The sequence below is a fragment of the Sabethes cyaneus genome, chromosome 3 (assembly GCF_943734655.1).
Source record: "Sabethes cyaneus chromosome 3, idSabCyanKW18_F2, whole genome shotgun sequence".
Taxonomy (NCBI): Eukaryota; Metazoa; Arthropoda; class Insecta; order Diptera; family Culicidae; genus Sabethes; species Sabethes cyaneus.
In genome coordinates, this window is record NC_071355.1 from 224,406,731 (window position 1) to 224,424,310 (window position 17,580).

Here is a 17,580-nt window from a genome sequence, read left to right on the forward strand (position 1 = left end):
TCGACCGGACTGCGAGGGGCAAAAAATCCGATATTTCCTTCCAATCGCAGGCAATCGGACAATGTTTGCGCCCGTCAAAGACCCAAGTTGACAGTGTCTAGTAATAATTAAATTGCTTTAGGTTCCGGAAGTGTGCCACGAGATGATCCTGTTGGATGGCAGTATTTAGTGATCCGGAAGAAAGCGGACGATTGTGGCGCCCTTAGTGAGTGGAGTTTTTCTTTTGTTTTTGTGTATCGAAGCTTTTCCGGTGAACCGTTCGACGGTTGCAATGCGAAACAAATATTCAAACTGGTTAGCTACTAATCGGAACACGGAAGAATGGATTAATTTTACTGCTGAATGTGCCAATCGAATAGTGCTAGTACCAGTGGTGGTTCGGAACCGAACGATACTGTCGACTGCTGCTGGAAGTGGTTCTAAGCAATGAGCAGTTTGAGAAGGCTTTGCAATATTGTCATCGTTTGGTTTGTTTTGAAAGTCGTTGAGAGGTAAGTTGGGTAGAAACTGTTGTTTTTAAGTAATGTAAGATGAGCACATATGGACCTTCGGACTAGGTTCGATTTAATTTGTCGCATTTTGTAACATATTTGATCGTTTTCGTGATTTCGTATAATTCGTAACCGCTTAGTTGGTTTCGAGCTACGATACTAGCCTTAACAAACCAGTCGACGTATGTTCGAATCTCGGCTAGGCGGTGCTGCTAGATACTAGATAGAGTCAGTAGGATTGTTGGACTAGCCTCGTAGCTGTCCTGTACTCTAATAGCCGACTGTGAAGTCTGTTGATAAAGAAGGGTCAAGTATTAGAAAGACGTTTAAGCCCAACGCTTTGCTTTGCTTTTTTTGAAACGTTTTCAGACGGAATTTAACACGGAGGAAATATTTAAAAAATATATTTTTTCTGTTTGCGAAACTAAAATGTAACACTTGCTCAAATAAGTTTTGCTCAAATAAGTTTTTATTTATAGTTGAATATTTCAAATAAAATGTTTCATTACAAGTTTTCGAAAGCTATTTAATTTACATCAATAAACGATAAAGTAGAACGGCAAAACTGTCACTTTTCCTGCAAAATACCATCTCTTATTTAGCCGTTTATCTCCAGCATTTCTGTGTAATATTCGGGCTTTATGTTTGTCTAAGTTCACACCCGCTTTTTTAGCTATTCCGAAAACCAGCAGCAGCAGTAAAAGTTTATTACATTGTTATGCAAGTCATACGAGCAGTACATAAAGATTGGTTTATATTCTAACAAATCACATGTTAATACTTATTATTTCAAAAATTAAACTTGTTTGTGAACAAAAAAATACAGCCTAATACAACATGGAATGCGTCCATGAGATTGAAGAGATTATGTTGTCCATTTGGCATGTGTTCTTATTCAAAGCGTAAACTTAATTGCCTGAAGTTTTTGGAGGGTCTTAGTAGAATACGAAACATGAAATTAAACAAAAAAGAAAATTCTACTATGTATATTTATTCGCGACAGATACGTATTTCGCCTACGACTTGCTTACGAGACTTCATCAGTGACTGTTTTGGAACTAAATTACAAAATTAGTGTAGGTAAACAGATGCAATGTGTAAGTAGATGCTTAAAACTACGTACGACTACGTGTTTTGGCTAATGTCTTATGCAAGAGTCTGAAATATAAGAAAAATTAAGGAAAACCTGAAAAAAGCCTAGTAGAATTATGTGAATAATGTAAATCCGGGATCTGAGAAAGAAGAGAGAGCGAAGTTTTTAACTAGAAGTGGTTTCGTCTGAGTGTGTCTGTGTGTGTCTGCGTTTTAGCAAATATTTAAAAAACCAAGAGTAACCGTTTCCAGGGTCTTTGTTTAGTAAGGTAAAGGAGCATCTTTTGTAAATCTCTTAACTCTCCGTTTTTTCATTTTTCACTTTAGAGCAGTTGTTTATTACTTTTGCGATGTCGATTGTTAGCGGATGGTTGTCGTTGAAGATATGCTCAGCCACTTTTGATCTAAAATGGTGGGTCAGACCTTTCTCGGAATCTCTTGATGCTTTTGTTACGAGAAGAGTTTTCCGACGCATTCAGCAGCGTACCGCAAAGTGACAAAGCGCGTACAACAAGGGAGCAACCTTGGACCCCTGTTACTCTTTTTGTAAATGAAATGTCAGCTCTCCAGACACTTGGAAATCGATTTTTAAGATTGGTACTCGAGTAACATGTTTACCATAAGCACCTCGAAGTGATTCGCCACCAGCTTATCACAGTTAGTTGCAACATGCTAGAATATCATCTAACAATGCGTCTAGAACAATGCATCTAACATATTCGTGATCTTGGTTTCATCCTTGCATAGTACACTTATCTTTTAGATGCATCTTAACGACATAATCTCCAGAGCTGATAAGCCATTTGGGTTTATTTTTAAAATCGCAAAGCTTCGTGACCAGTACTGTCTTCGGATATTGCACTATTTTCTGATACGGTCTATTTCGGAATTTGCTGCCGAGATCTGGTGTCCTTATCAACAAACTTGGATAGCTAGAATCGAAGCTTCTTCGAAAATTCTTACGATATGATTTGTGCAGTCTTCCATGGCGTGATTTCATAAAGCTACCGCCGCATGTGGAACGCTGCCGCATGCCTAATTTGGAGACTCTTGAATGAAGACGAAACAGACTAACAGACGAAACACTTCAAATAATTTTTTTATAAAAACATCGTTTCAATGACACCCTTAAAACTTGGAAAAACACTAGCATCACCTGGTGTCTAGGAGAAATGGGTTAAAAATAAATGCGTCGAAGACCAAATACATGAAAGGAAGAGGCTCAACGGAAACAAACGAGCGTCTCCCACGGACGATAACCGTTGACGGCAACGAACTAGAAGTGGTAGAGAAGTTCGTGTATTTGGGATCGCTGGTGACCGCGGACAACAACACTAGTAAGGAGATCCAGCGGTGCATCCAAGCGGGAAATCGGGCATGTTTTGCCCTTCGTAAAACGCTACGATCAGGAATCATACGCCGCCGCACGAAGCTAACAATGTACAAAACCCTTATCAAACCGGGAGTTCTTTGGGGACTTGAAGCCGTGACGCTGCTCACGGAGGACATACGCGCCCTTGCCGTGCTCGAGCGGATAGTGCTGCGGACGATATTTGGCGGAGTACAAACTGAAAGTGGAGAGTGGCGGAGGCATATGAATCACGAGCTACAGGCAGGGTTGCCACATGCACAGATTATTCTGTGTTTAACAGATATTTGAAAGGAATCGCCTGTACAGAATCTGTACGCGTAGAATACAGATTTTCGCCAATTACACAGATTTAACAGATTTTTGTGCTTTTACATGAGAGTGAATGAGACGGAAATAGTCAGCAAAATGACTTTTTGTCTCTTTCACTCTCATTGTTTTGCATTGGACAGATTCTTGCACAGATATTTTTCCTCGCAGTACAGATGGCCAGATTTTTCTAACAAAAGACACAGAATTAGATGTGGCATCCCTGGCTACAGGCACTGCTTGGGGAAACTCCCATCGTACATCTAGCGAAAGTTAGCAGGCTACGGTGGCACGGACACGTCGTAAGGATGCCGGACGACAGTGCGACGAAAATAGTCCTCTTCAACAACCCTATCGGTACCAGGAACAGGGGGGCCCAACGTGCATGATGGCTCGACCAGGTCGAAAGCGATTTGTGACTTCTGAGACGACTGGAAAATTGGTGACGCGTGGCCCAAGACTGAATTGAAAGGAGACGAGTGCTTGAAACAGCACGAACCACCCCGGTGCTATGCTGAAGAAGAAGAAGACCGTATTTACATTTAGTCTCTCGTCAACGTTACTAAGCTTGAATCTTTTGGGTGTTGTTTTTCCAAAGCAAAGAGAAAAAGTTATTGAAGTAAAAATGCTCAAAACTACACCATTTTGTTCACTATATTACCATAGACAAGCAGAACTCTTTGAAAACAATCCCACAAAAAACATGGCACATTTTTCTTGAACACTAACACCATCTAGAAACGACATTCTTTATAAATTTTCAACAATAAGATAAGCGAATACATTATAAGTTGTCTTCTCCTTTCGATAAAAAACGCCTCTTCCACGATAACAAGAATATTCCCGATCAACACTAAGTTTAAAATGACTGCTGCAGTGTGAGAAGAATGGGACATTGAATATAATGTGTGTTTATCTGTGATATTACTAAGATCATGCTTTGCATTGTGGCGAAGACTACAGCCAAGGCTACAGCACTCAAGACTGGGCATTCTGTCAAATGTCTAAGGATAGGGTTTTTTTTGTTGAGGGATTTGACTACTTTGTCCATTAACTTGAACTTTTGTAGTAAGAGTTAGTACGCCCCCTGGCCGGCTGACGGCGCTAAGTGTTAGGCTGTGTATCCAGCTTTTTATGCGCTATAATGGCGGACGCTATAAATTGTTTTCGTAATATGCGAACAATCTTTTTGACAACTCTGCATCCATCAAATCTGGCATTCTTGTCCTGTACGGCAGTGTTGCTCTTTCTTTCGTTTACGCAAGAGACGGAGAGCAATAGTTTTGTTTACATTTCGCACATTTTTGTGCTCCTACAGGACCGTACAGGAAAAGAGTGCTAGATTTGATGGATGCAGAGTTGTCAAAAAGATATTACGAACACAACTTATAGCGTCTGCCATTATAGCGCGTAAAAAGCTGGATATGCTTAGATTGTTAAAGAATATAGATACGCCACTTTTCGCAGATTCAATCGTGAGTAAAGTGGCTCCTGACGGCAAAAGGGTTTACTAGCCTGTCATAGTGTTCGTTGTATCGCCTTTTCACAGGCACATTTTTAACTATACCGTCTGTCACTAACACTTGCGTAAAATGAGTAGGCGATACAAATACTATGATAGTATAGTAAGCCCTGCCGCCAGCAGATAGAGCTGATGACATACTCTTGATGACATACATGAATATGCGGAAAGCGCAGATTGGCATATCTAGTTCCTTTATTAATCTAAGGTATATGCCATCACTCTAGCATCACAACCTCACTGACATCATTGGATGACATTGTATATGCCTTAACATCATACGCATATTTATATTCTCTCAAATAAATGTGATCACTAACACATACAAGCTAAAGTAACTCCCCCAACGACAGATGGCGTAAGCAGTACTTTGCCATGATGAAAAACTTCAACCATGCTCAGTCTTGAGATCTGTAGTCTTCGATTGTACTCCCAAAATTTTTATTGTTTACCAAAGAAATTTTGACAACTGAAAAGCAAGCAACTAACAGGGAATTTATCGCTAAAGATTTCAAATGTCGTCCCGTTACTGTCTATTCTTCTCGGTCTGATGGTCGTGCATCAGATCCAAATGGCTGTTAAGTTGGTTTTATGATTGTAGAAATTGGAATGGTGTCAGTGATTGTTTTCAGCCGTATTGGAATAAGGCTCGCGATATGTGTTGTCATTTGCCGTAGATTGGAATAGAGCTGTTAGTATTCCGATGCAAAAGGTCAATGGTTAGCACACTCAACGTGCAATGGACTTAAGAGCTATTCAACAGTCATATTATGAATGTAAATCGAAATTTGAATGTGTATAATGCATACAACACGCGTTTGAATATATTATTAATTAGCTGACGATAAACGTTGTTGCTTTTTAAATAATAAAGTTATTACTGAAAGAAGAATTTTTCATTATTCTTTTTACAGTAATGAATTCAACTTTTGGGTGTAGAGAATGAGATACTATTTCAATAGATTTTAATTCAAAGTTATTGGTTTTGTACTAAAAATTTGATAGAAAAGTACCAATGAGATTTTAATAGTAAATTTCATGACGAATTGATGCTGATTGTCAGTTTTGAAGCGATTTGAAACCAAAGCTTTTTTCATCTTTGAGTTTCGATTCACAAATGAAGCCGACGTAGTTGGGCGCAGTTTAGAGTAGCGAAATTCGTACATCATAGAGGAATTTATTATACTTTTACACAATATTTTCGAAGCTGCATGATTTAAAAATGAAGGGAATTTGTGTCCAAAAATATGAATCAAAATACGTTGAATAACACAATCATCTGCACAACGAATCACTATTTATCTTGGTAAAGTAGAGAAAAGGTTGGGCAGAATGTACGTTAGCAAATACATTTATAAATGACTTTTTCCGGTAGAAGCCTCCCAGTTGGCCTCGAGGTAAGACGCTAGTCTAATAAGCCAGTCGTCGTATGTTCGAATTTCGGCTGGGAGAGGCTGTTAGAGTCAATGTAATCGTAGCACTGACCCCGCACTGTCCTGTGTTCTAACAGCTGATCGCGAAGTCTGTCGTATAAAAACAGAAGGTTAAATTTCGATAACGGAATTAGCACCCAGGCTTTTCTTTTTCCGGTAGAAGTAATCATGAAATTGAAATTTATATCATAGCTAAATTTATAGCGAGCCGCTTTGCATAGCGTGAAGACTGCACCAGGTGCCACTAGTGTTTTTTGCGAGATTTAGAATAATCATTTGAACGACCTTTTCCTAGAAAATTTATTCGAAGAGTTTCGTCTGTTAGTCTATGCCACTACAGCTTGCTTCATTTGGAATTGGAACAAACTTTTGCTCATATTGTGGCGCTCTTGGCGGACGGATTCGGAAGTTCATGGCACCTACGTGTCGGAAATTTTGTTAGCTTCACCTATGTATTTTTGACATTCCGCAAAACGACTGTATTTTGTAAATAAACAACATGGAAGCCGAAAGAAGGGAAAAAATTGTGCCCAGTTATTTGGAAAATCCATTATGGTCTGCATCTAGGCTAGCCAAACAACTGAAATTGCCCAGAAATACCGTATGGCGCGTTATCAAACAGTATAAGGAAACATTAACGACGATTCGGAAGTCTCAAGCTAACCATCGAAGTGGAACTGTCGACTTAAATCTGCCTAGTAAGATTTTTAAGACCATCAAGAGGAATCCCAATCATCGTGATCGTGCTTTGGCCAGAAATTTGGTGCCGTCCATGGTACTGTGAATAGAATTCGACACCGGGAAGGAATCAAGTCGAATCGAGCTAGCAAACAGCCAAACCGAACCATAAAACAGAATAGCGTGGCCAAAATCCGTGCTCGAAAGCTACACGACCGGGTGCTAACCAAGTTCGACGGGTGTCTTCTGATGGACGATGAAACCTGTGTCTAGGCAGGACATGCGGGCAAATGCCAGGTCAAAAATTTTACTTGGCAACGACTCAGGGATGTTCCAAGAAAATTTAAATTTGTTTTTGCCGAGAAATTTGCACGAAAATGTATGCTTTGGCACGGCATTTCCAGCTGTGGCAGGAAAACGAAACTTTTCCTTACAAATAAGACAATGACGTCGGAATTGTACCAAAAGGAGTGTCTCCAAAAACGAATTTTGCCGTTCATTCGATCCCACAACCATCCCGTGATGTTTTGGGGGTTACAGCACAGTCGTTCAAGAAAAAGAGAAAGGGATCCAGTTTGTTCCGAAAGACCTTAACCCACCCTATTACCCCCAGTTCCGCCCCATTGAGAAATACCGGGCAATCATGAAGAGGAGACTCAAGGCACAGGGAAAAGTTGTCAAATACATCAATCAGATAGTGGAATAAGATAGCCAAAACGATGGACGAAGAAAGTGTGCGCCGCCCAATGAGCCATATTACAGGAAAAGTTCGAGAATTCCTTCGAAACCGTGACGAATAATTTTATCCGTATTTTTTCTTAAAAGTGTGAAGGAAATGCTACATATATTTAAGAAAAGATCTTGAATTCAATAATAAATAACTGAAATACCGTTAGACGGGGTAACATAGATCATTGGGGGTAACATTGGGAAGTTCAGGAAAGTTGGCAGAAGTTGTTTATTTCACTTATTTTTGCGAATGGTCCGTTTGATCAATGTTACCCCGGTAATCAACGTTACCCCGTTTTACCAACCAACTGCCTATTTAACGCTTATTGGATACCTGTGTAGTTCAGGTTCAGTGAGATATAATGAACTCTATTTCAAAATTATGGCTATGTGGACTGTCATGTATCTTTCCATTGTTTTCATCATATGCAAATCAAAAGCGATTACCACGAAAAATCTGTTATTAATCGCTATGGTTTATGGCGGTATGGTATGGCGTTTTAAAAGCAGTAGCAAATACAAAAATAGGTTTCCCACGCTCCTGGACAGACAATATCCGGACGGATTCATCCGAATTCCGGGAAGACAACCAATTCCAGCTTCCAACGCTTGTTCAAAACCACTTTGAATCATTCGTCATAATTGTTGCAAAGTCAAAGGCACTAGATTCCATTCGGATTTCTCCGGACTCAATGCAGAGCTTCATTCTGCGGCTGCGGCAGGCGCAGCTCCAGCGTAATCTTGCAAAACTTGCATGCCCCTTCAAAGGAACAAGAAGAGCAAACCAACCAACGGATGGCATTTGGGCCGCTCTGTATTGAAAAACGCGACAGAAATCTTTCGCTGGAGGCCGTGAGAACTTTGCAAAGTTATTTTTATGATATTCCCTTTGCTCGGCCATACTTTCTGTTTAACGACAAACTTTGCTCACACAGTCGCCAGCCCAAAGGGCTAATGGAACAAATTCCAAGGATGTTTCCCGCAGATCCTCTCGGTTCTGGCATGGTTGACTGCGTTGTCCGAACCACAGATGAAGCAATCGATTTTCACACACACTCGAAGGCCGGCCTGGACTTGTCTGCTGACCCGTGAATGCATTGCTAACGGGCCAGCTCCTCGACAGTATCTGGGATTCGGTTCACTATGCAAAGTACAACATTCAAGCCGAATGAACCGAATGACACTCTCGAAGAAGGGCAAACAAATTTGTACGACAATTAAAACCATTCCTGCTGGTTTGCTGCGACCTGGGGAATTCCGCAGAGCTTCGAGCTGGAGAATTCCGCAGGTTCCAGCATTCATCCCTCCAGGTTATAGCGGAGAAGTAGCGGTGCCAATGAAGTAATAGTTATCGTTTCAGTTCCTGCATGGCATCCGAGAAAATATTGCAATAATTTAGTTTCGCATACAAACCACATATTTTAAGTATCAATAAGTTACCTACTAAATTTCGTTGTTCTCTCTGGTTAATAAATTAAATAATAACAACAGTAACAGGCATAATTTTTAACAAAAAGGCCTACCCAATGTCACCGTCCAGATGTCCGATTTTTTCGAACTCAAAACCGTCCCTGCTCGGACGTAATCCCGTCGATCGGATCACTCGCGGTAATCCATTGAGTATCAGAGCTTCATCGAGCGCAATGGCCAAACGATATCGGGGTGCTTATCTTGATCTGGCTGCTGAGGGTCTCATTCATGCCAAAAGATAACTATCCACCGTTTGTGACGGTAGGAAACTATCACAATACGGCCGTTTTGCGCCAGGTAGGGTTCGACATGTGTTGCATTCTATGTCGGCAGGCTGGCTGACAGAAGGGATGGCTGCTGCTGCCGCTGCTGTTGCAGGGGTTACGTGATGCAAAACTTTTTTGAATGGGATATTTTTCATGAGGAAGTAGAGTAGTTTATACGATGTTTAAGCTGCTCTTCTGCATCAGCAAAACAACAGAATAAATGCATCCTCTTATCTCTAGCCTTCGATCTGCTGGGAAACTGACAGCCGAGCGTATAAGACGGATTGCAAAGGACTTATGGCGGTGAGCTTTCGTCAGGCAGGAGAGTGGCTTCTCGGTCGTTCGAGATTAATGGAAGTTGTCTGAAATGTTGCTGCTCGCAGAGGCAAACGGAACAAAAATTTAATTCACAAATTTGTATTCATTTCATGAGCTCGAGCTCCAGCTCGCAAACATCCTCGCAGATAAGCTTTCGTTTGCCCAGTGCCAAACAGACGAGAAATGTTTTTGATGAGAGATCAACTTTGAGTAAAATATTTAACAGATTTCATAAATTTGATTTACGTTTGCAGTGAACGACTGGCCGAGTTGCTGCCGGACTGGGTTAAACTTAAGTGCTTGGGAAGATTGTTAGCAGCAGGTCAGCGAGTGGACATAAATCACATAATAGAGGACATAAAGAACGGCCGGTAGCGCCAGGCTCTAGATTGGCAGACTGAGATTGGCATGTCGTAGAATATTTGAAATTTGTTTTTCTTTATTACTGGGAGATGGTAAGAGAAACCATCGTTCTATTCGATTTTGTTTAAAACAGTAAAATACGGAATCTTTTTTGTTTGCTAAATTAGATACACCACGTTTGATCTTTGTCAGCAGACAATCGAAATTTACATATCCCGTCATCGTCACGTGCAACACACTCTTCTCCTCATAAGTCGCATGCGGCTGCTAATTTATTCCAATGAATTAATTACATCCCATCAACTTAATGATCCAAAATTAGCAGTCTGCATAAAACGAACGACAACGAACCCGATGAAGCGTAAAGTTCTATGTGATGTGATTTTTCTTGCTCTTGCTCAACATAAAATAAAAGGTGTCCCTTTGGTGATTGTTTAACTGCATCTCTGTCTCCTTTCCGATTTCGACTTTTCCAGGATTGTTTGCATGCCGGATGTTCGTGCCACATGCCGAACGGTGCCAGGACTGACGCGCGAACAGCTGGAACTGTGTTACCGAGCAAGCGATGTTACGGCCGCTGCCATCGAAGGACTCGAACTGGGCGTTCGCGAGTGTCAGCATCAGTTTCAGTGGCACCGGTGGAACTGCTCGTCGTTGAGCACAAAAAGTCGAAACCCGCACACGTCCAGTATGTTAAAAAGAGGTAAGTTTATCAGGAATTTTTGTCCAACGATGGCGAAGGTGACGATGGCGGCGGCTCGAATTGGGTGGGAGGGAATTATTAGAAATAAAATTAGATAGTCTCCGGGGTGGTACGGCTAAGACCACACCCGAAGAAGTTCATTAGCGCGAAGAGTTCCAATTTTATTTCTCACCTTTAGCTGCTGTTATGCTTCTGCTGCTGCCGATGCTGCCGGAGCAGGGAACGATGATGATGTTAAATCGTTTTCTTTCATATCCGAATCGCAGTGAGACGACGGCTGCTGCGGTGTCTGCTGTTCGGAATGTTGGACCTTAAGTACGTGTGACTAATTTCCGCCTCATGCGGTCTACAATTTGTAGCTGCATATCCTGTCGGCCGAGAATTTTTACACAGCTGAGAGCGTGAAAAGAATGACATTTCGATTTTGGGGTATTATTAGTTGTATAGAAGATATATGTCAAAGTTTACGGTCGTTTTAATTAGGAAGACATTCGAAGTACGGGAAAAGGTGTTAAGCTTGCATTCCTGTTCCTGAATGACGATTTCTTTGGTATTTTGTACAATTCTATCCTACCTCTATTTTGTCTCTTCCTGTTCACATTCACGTCGCCAAAATCATCAAACAGCAAATTACTAATTTACTTCATAAAAACTTTTTCAATATAAAAATGAAGTAAAGCAAACTTTTTTGTTACATTTTGATTGATTCACTTTTCAATTTCAATTAAAAGATTGATGAAAACTTGCGTAACTTGTGTTTTTGTTTGTTAGAGTTTAATTTAATTATTTGCTGTATTCTCTTATACGTACATAATATGGCATTATTCTAGTAACTTGTAAATATTTCCATAATTATAGATCGAAGTAAAACAAGTTATTATTGTATGCTCAACCATGATGTCGCTATCATCTTGCATATTACCGTCCTGAATAAATATCAAATAAAAGGTCTCATGGAGTGATGAGCTTTCGAAAATTGTTTATTTCTCGGATATACCGTGACCGCCCCTAATTCTGCGCATTTTTCTTTATATAAGCATTTTTTTAATTGTGCATAACTATAATCATTGCGTTATTTTTTATAAATGTCTGTTGAATATTACGCCATTATTCACAAACGGGCCATAATATTTGAGAGCGAAATAATTTAACGTGAAACTGAAAGTATTTTATATGGCAGAAAACATTGTCGTTAGCACCAACGTTAAGATTGTCCTTCTAGAAAATTAACAAATTTACGATCGAAATTCTTTGCAATGATCAAATTACCCAGCATAATTAGAAAGAATAATTAGTTTTAGTCATGTTTTAGACAAAAAGAGTGATTGCATGTATTGCTTTCCTTAGAAAAATTCGATGCAATAATGCGCAGATTTAGGCACAGATTTTTTATTCATGTTCCAAATTCTGCGCAGTAATGTATCCTACGAAGAAATCGCGAACGCAACCTCACCCAAATGACTGAGGTATAGAGGCATGAAAATTCAAGTAGAATCTTTAACTTGCATTGATTGGCATCCTGTGCTGTGTCTCGGGGTCCGAACCTACGAGCGCCAATTCATGAAGCCATGTTTTCTGGTTTTTTAATGTCCAACCTCATGGGGCTGTCAGAGAGTGAGGAAGTGGTTTCTATACGAAAACACAATTTTTAGTATTAATCTACAGTGTAATGTTCAGTATGCAGAAAACCCGAATCAATTCGCCCGTCACGTTATCGAGAATAAAATATTTAAAATGAGGCAATCAAAATGATAACAATATTCCTTTGCCACCCGGACAGCACAAGAAGGCCGGATCATGGATTTAATTATGGTAATGGCTAATGCCGGATTTTTTGGTGTGCTTTCAGCGTATAAAGAAATAAACAGCATGGCAGAAGTATTTATTTTCACTTTTTGGGTGCGCAGAATTAGGAGCAAACATGCGCAGAATTAGGAACATGGGCAAGAAAGTGCGCAGAATTAGGCACCGCAGATAAATTTACAAAACGAAAAATATACTCAATTGTTGGTCGACTTATAATTCCCATAATTTTTACCAGATATTATAGACCGTAGCACTACACGTTGCTGCTATCTACGTTGTTAATTTAAATCTAGAATACTTAGAATAGCGGAAGAATCATAAAAATGTCTTAACTGCGCAGAATATGGTACGTTCACGGTAAATAGCCGAACTTGTTTATATAACATTATAATTGCTTGTGAAGTTAGAAATCGTAATCAACCTGAATTTAATTTCTTTCAAGCAATTCGATTGAGGTTTATTTACTTGTACACTTGCTTCAAAAACTTAGCCTAAAATTATAAATATAATAAGTAATTTAGACAAAAACAAACTTCGTAACAGATAAAAGGTCTTCGTAAAATACATCTTTTTTGTATGTTATCAAAAGCAACTTTTGGCATGAATGAATTTTTGATTAATCCACCTAAAAAGGAGATAAAAATTTTATTTTTTCAACGATTTGTTAAGGTGAAACGGTACTGAATCCAACATGGCCGGGCATCCTATATCTTATATCCTTACAAGGACGTCATTTTTCCAGCCATGTTGGGATTCAGTACCGTATCACCTTAAAACTATATGGCTTCTTCGGCAAACTTGTAGAAAATAAAAGGGTCTAGCCGGTTTGCCATACAAAAAATGCCCCCGAACCTAATTAAATCATGCAATGATTCAAACAAAGTAGGAAAAGCATTTTGGCAAATTTTCAGATCATAAGCGCCATCTTGAATCAGTAATGGCGGCTAGAGTGAATTTCATTTTTCGCAGTTTACTCCGAAACCAATTATCATAAAAATTTGAAAAAAATCACAGATGTTATACTCACTGCAGGACTCATTTCCACTGTTTTTTGGAAATTTTCTGATGCGAATATCACAGTAAAAAAAATCGAAAAAGTTTTCAAGAGCATTCGTACTTAGCTTTTCTCAGTTGCATTTTACAAGAATACAATGTTCTAGGCAATTCTTAAAAAAACAAGTTTTTCATATTTAGCGTATGTTGGTTGCATTTTACAATAGTATATGGTTCTAGGCGATTATTGAAAGATTTAAAACACATGTTTTTACAGAAAGTTGCGAATCCCTAGGACCTTTCCTTACAAAGTTATCGCTTATTTAAGCTGTATTTTTCCTTAACTTCACGAGCCAAAAGCGATAACTTTGTAAAGAAAGATCCTAGAGATTTGCAATCTTCTGCAAAAACGTGTATTTTGAGTCCTTCAATAATTGCCTAGAATCATCTATTCCTGTAAAATGCAACCAACATAAGCTAAGCATGAAAAGCTAATTTTTAAAAAATTTCCAAGAAAAATGCTCTATAGTTCTGCACTCGAAAGAGATAGAAATGTCATTTCTATAGCAAAGTTGTTTGCCTTCATATTTTCCATAACTTTGTCGAAGAATCCACGTGTCTATCTACTACAGTTGGATTTCGAATTTGGCATGGTTCGATTTTGGCATGGTTCTATTTTGGCATGCCTCGATTTTGGCATGCCTCGATTTTGGCAACAAAAATATCCATTTTTGGCAACACAAGATATTTCTCTTCCAAAAATATGCTTAAATATCAATCAGTTTCCGCATACATGCTTTAAATGACGAAAAAATGATGCCCTGAGTATGTTTATGAAAAAAAGTTACGTGGTTTCGAACAATAATATTTTATTACCGTAGGACTATGACTTACCGCAGGGTGTCAATAACTTATTGGCACCGGACGGATAGCTCTTGTCGGACTTTTTAAACATAAAATGGTAGTAATCGGTGATTAATGATATTTAGTCAACTTCTAAAGCAAATACATTAAATTTTTTCATATCGAAAAAGGGTCTCGATTTTGGCACGGTTTCGATTTTGGCAACATAGGGGACACGCATTTGTTGCCAAATTCGAAATCCTACTGTAACACAAAAAAATGGACGCGTGTCGAGACTTTAGCGAACGCAACGTATGCTTGCCGTACTCTCATTTGGGTGGTTGGGGACAAGCAGAACCCATACAAGTTTATTATAATCGACTTAAGCTTCAAGATGAAGCGCTGATTTCATAAATTCGCTGGCACCATTTTACCCCATGGGCTCGTGAATTTATGGAAATTTAAAGCTTGAATATGCGATAATTCAGCAAGTAAGGGTCCATGAGATTTGCGGTCTTCTGCAAAAACGTGTATTTTGAGAGCTTCGATAATTGCCTAGAACATTGTATTCTTGTAAAATGTAACTGAGAAAAGCTAAGTATGAAAAACCAAATTTTTAAAGAATATGCCCTATAGTTCAGCATTCGATAAAGATAGAAGTTTTATTTTTTCTGCAAAGTTGCTTGTTTTTACAATATTTACAATTTTGCCGAAGAAACTATATCTATATTTCCTAACACAAAAAAGTTTTTTTTTTATTTTCAATATAGTAAGCGATGACTAATTTTTGACAGTTTTAGATTAAGGGGGATACTCATACGAACAAACGTGCTGAAGAACATAAATGATAAAATGAAAACAAAAAACACTAGGAAAAAAGTTCCGCCTTTCGCCCTTTTGGACCACTGTGACTGCTTTGTTCTCATCGTTGGGTCTGCCTTCATATGGGCAGTGGCCCATGCTATTATTGATGAAACGGCCTTTTAGTTGGCAGTGGTAAAACTGGCCCTTTCCGCCGCGGATCTTCCAAACAGTGTTTATAAAATCATGGCACAAAAAAAGTTATTGAGATCTCTCGTACGGAATTTTAACCCTGATTGTAAACGGCAAACTCTCGCATGAGTTTCTCTCGCTATTGCATGCGATGTTTCCATTGCTATAAAAAATGGATCGAGTTCAGCTATGAGCTGCCACAGACAGCTAGCATTTCTGTTAACAAATCAGAGAGCAGCAGTGTCGGTTGCACCTGCATCCTCGAGTAAATTCCCTTTTGCAACAAACGTATCAAACGTTATGGTAACCGGGCATGTTGAATAACTACTAATTTTGGTTCACTACAATAGAAATAGCATTAAACTGAAGACTAGAGAACTCAAGACTGGGTATTATGCCAAAGCTCTTCGGACAGGGCTTGTACGCCTTCCACGAACGACGGTGGCAAATATTAGCTTGTATATGTGCTATTATTCTAACATCACTACTGCACTGACAAAGGATGACATCGTACATCAACATCACACGTATACATTCTTTCAGATGAATGCGATCACTAACGCACATAAGCAATAGTAACTTCCTTGGAATAAGAGATGGCGTTAGTAGTATCATCCTTTGATGTGTATATGAACCTTCTACCATGCTCAGTTTATAGTTTTGTAGTCTTCGGTTAGTCGTGAGGGTCACTTTCTGTAACAGCCCCACTCTTTTTTTACATTCTATACCTGAGAACTAGGGTAAAATGTGTTTCATTTGACCTAAACTGCCACATAAATGGGCGTGCCCTGAACAAGCACCACACCATTACTTATGCTTATTACCTTTGTTTTATATTAAAAGAGTAAATCTAGCGCCGTTTAGAGATAAAGATATTTTTTATTTTTCGAAAAAATCCCCGCTATGAAATGGCTTGACATTTTGTAGTAAAAATATTTTACGCTACTACTTAACAAAAAAAATTTAACAAAAATTTCCATTACACTTTCTAGCAGCATTAGTACTGGTTTTAAAAATAAAAGCAACGCCTTGGATTATGAACGTCATAAGACTTGACCCTTCTTTATCGACAGACGTCGCAGACGGTTATTAGAGTACAGGGCAATTACGGTGCTAGTGCAATGATTTTACTGACTCTAGCAGCCGCACCGCCCACCCAAGGTACGAACATACGACGACTGCCTTATTGGGCTTTATTAGACCAGCATCGTACCTCAAAGTTAACTAGGCGGTGTGGTTTTAAAATGATTGGGCATGTTAATTTCATGAAAAATATTAATAAAACGTCATCACTTTGCCAAAAACTAGATCAATTTACTCCCGAGTTACGGAACCAAGAAGAATAGTTAAGTTGAATCTATGCAAAACTTAAAAATAATGATTATTTTTCCAAATACCGCGAAAACTATATTTTGCTTTTTCAATCTTATCATTGAATTTCTGCTGAAAGAATCTTATTCGTTCTGGTTAGCAAACAAAAAACAATCTAGTACCTACTCGAAAGGCGCATTCAGGCCTGTCATTCGTTCAAAGCACTACACTAGCAGACGTTCCGGTGTAGGGCAATAAAAAAGTCGGCAACTTGAGTGACAATCACGGTTATAAATTTCAAGCATTGTAGTTTTACAGTCACCCGCCATCACGATCCTAGTTACTCGACTTACATCGCGTATGAGTCCCTATTTATTGTCCATCGATAGTGAGTAAATTGATTTTTCTTCTCCGTCCGTGGACCCCCATGGGATCTCTCCGCAAGCAAACATTCGGCTGCTCTAACAAAGCAAATAAATCTGCTGCCTCGATCCGGGAACCGGGTAAGTCCGACTGCACGACGTTCATCAGATCAAACCAAATCTGATAGAGCATGCGCGCGCGGGCAGCAAGAGATGTTGTGCATGCTACCGGGAAGCATCCCGCAAGCCCACCGGATCGATACCCGGGAGGCCTGTCAGAGTAATATGTGACTGCGCGGCCGTTTCTTCCCCACCGGCATAGCCGGGATTTGCTATCCTCCGACGCCCAGGACGGACGGGTCGACATTCTCCCGCCGTATTCAGGTTTATTTATGTTGGCTCATTTTGCATTCAAAGTCGTACACAGAATGACATTTATTTACAATCAACAAAGGATGTAAATGTTCCCGGTCGGATTTAACTTTCGGTTGGACCGATTCAGTTTGATCACTTTGCTTGGTTAAATGTT

General features: G+C 39.4%; 1 protein-coding gene across 1 annotated transcript in view; it reads left to right on the forward strand.

Annotated features, from left to right (window-relative positions):
* Positions 1-426: 426 nt before the first annotated feature.
* The window catches only part of LOC128740586 (protein Wnt-10a), a 28,285-nt gene continuing 11,131 nt past the window's right edge, over positions 427-17,580 (forward strand). Inside the window, exons 1-2 of the mRNA XM_053836145.1 lie at positions 427-491; positions 10,517-10,743. Of these exons, the coding sequence (XP_053692120.1) occupies positions 427-491; positions 10,517-10,743 (292 nt within the window). The remainder of the gene's footprint in view (positions 492-10,516; positions 10,744-17,580) is intronic.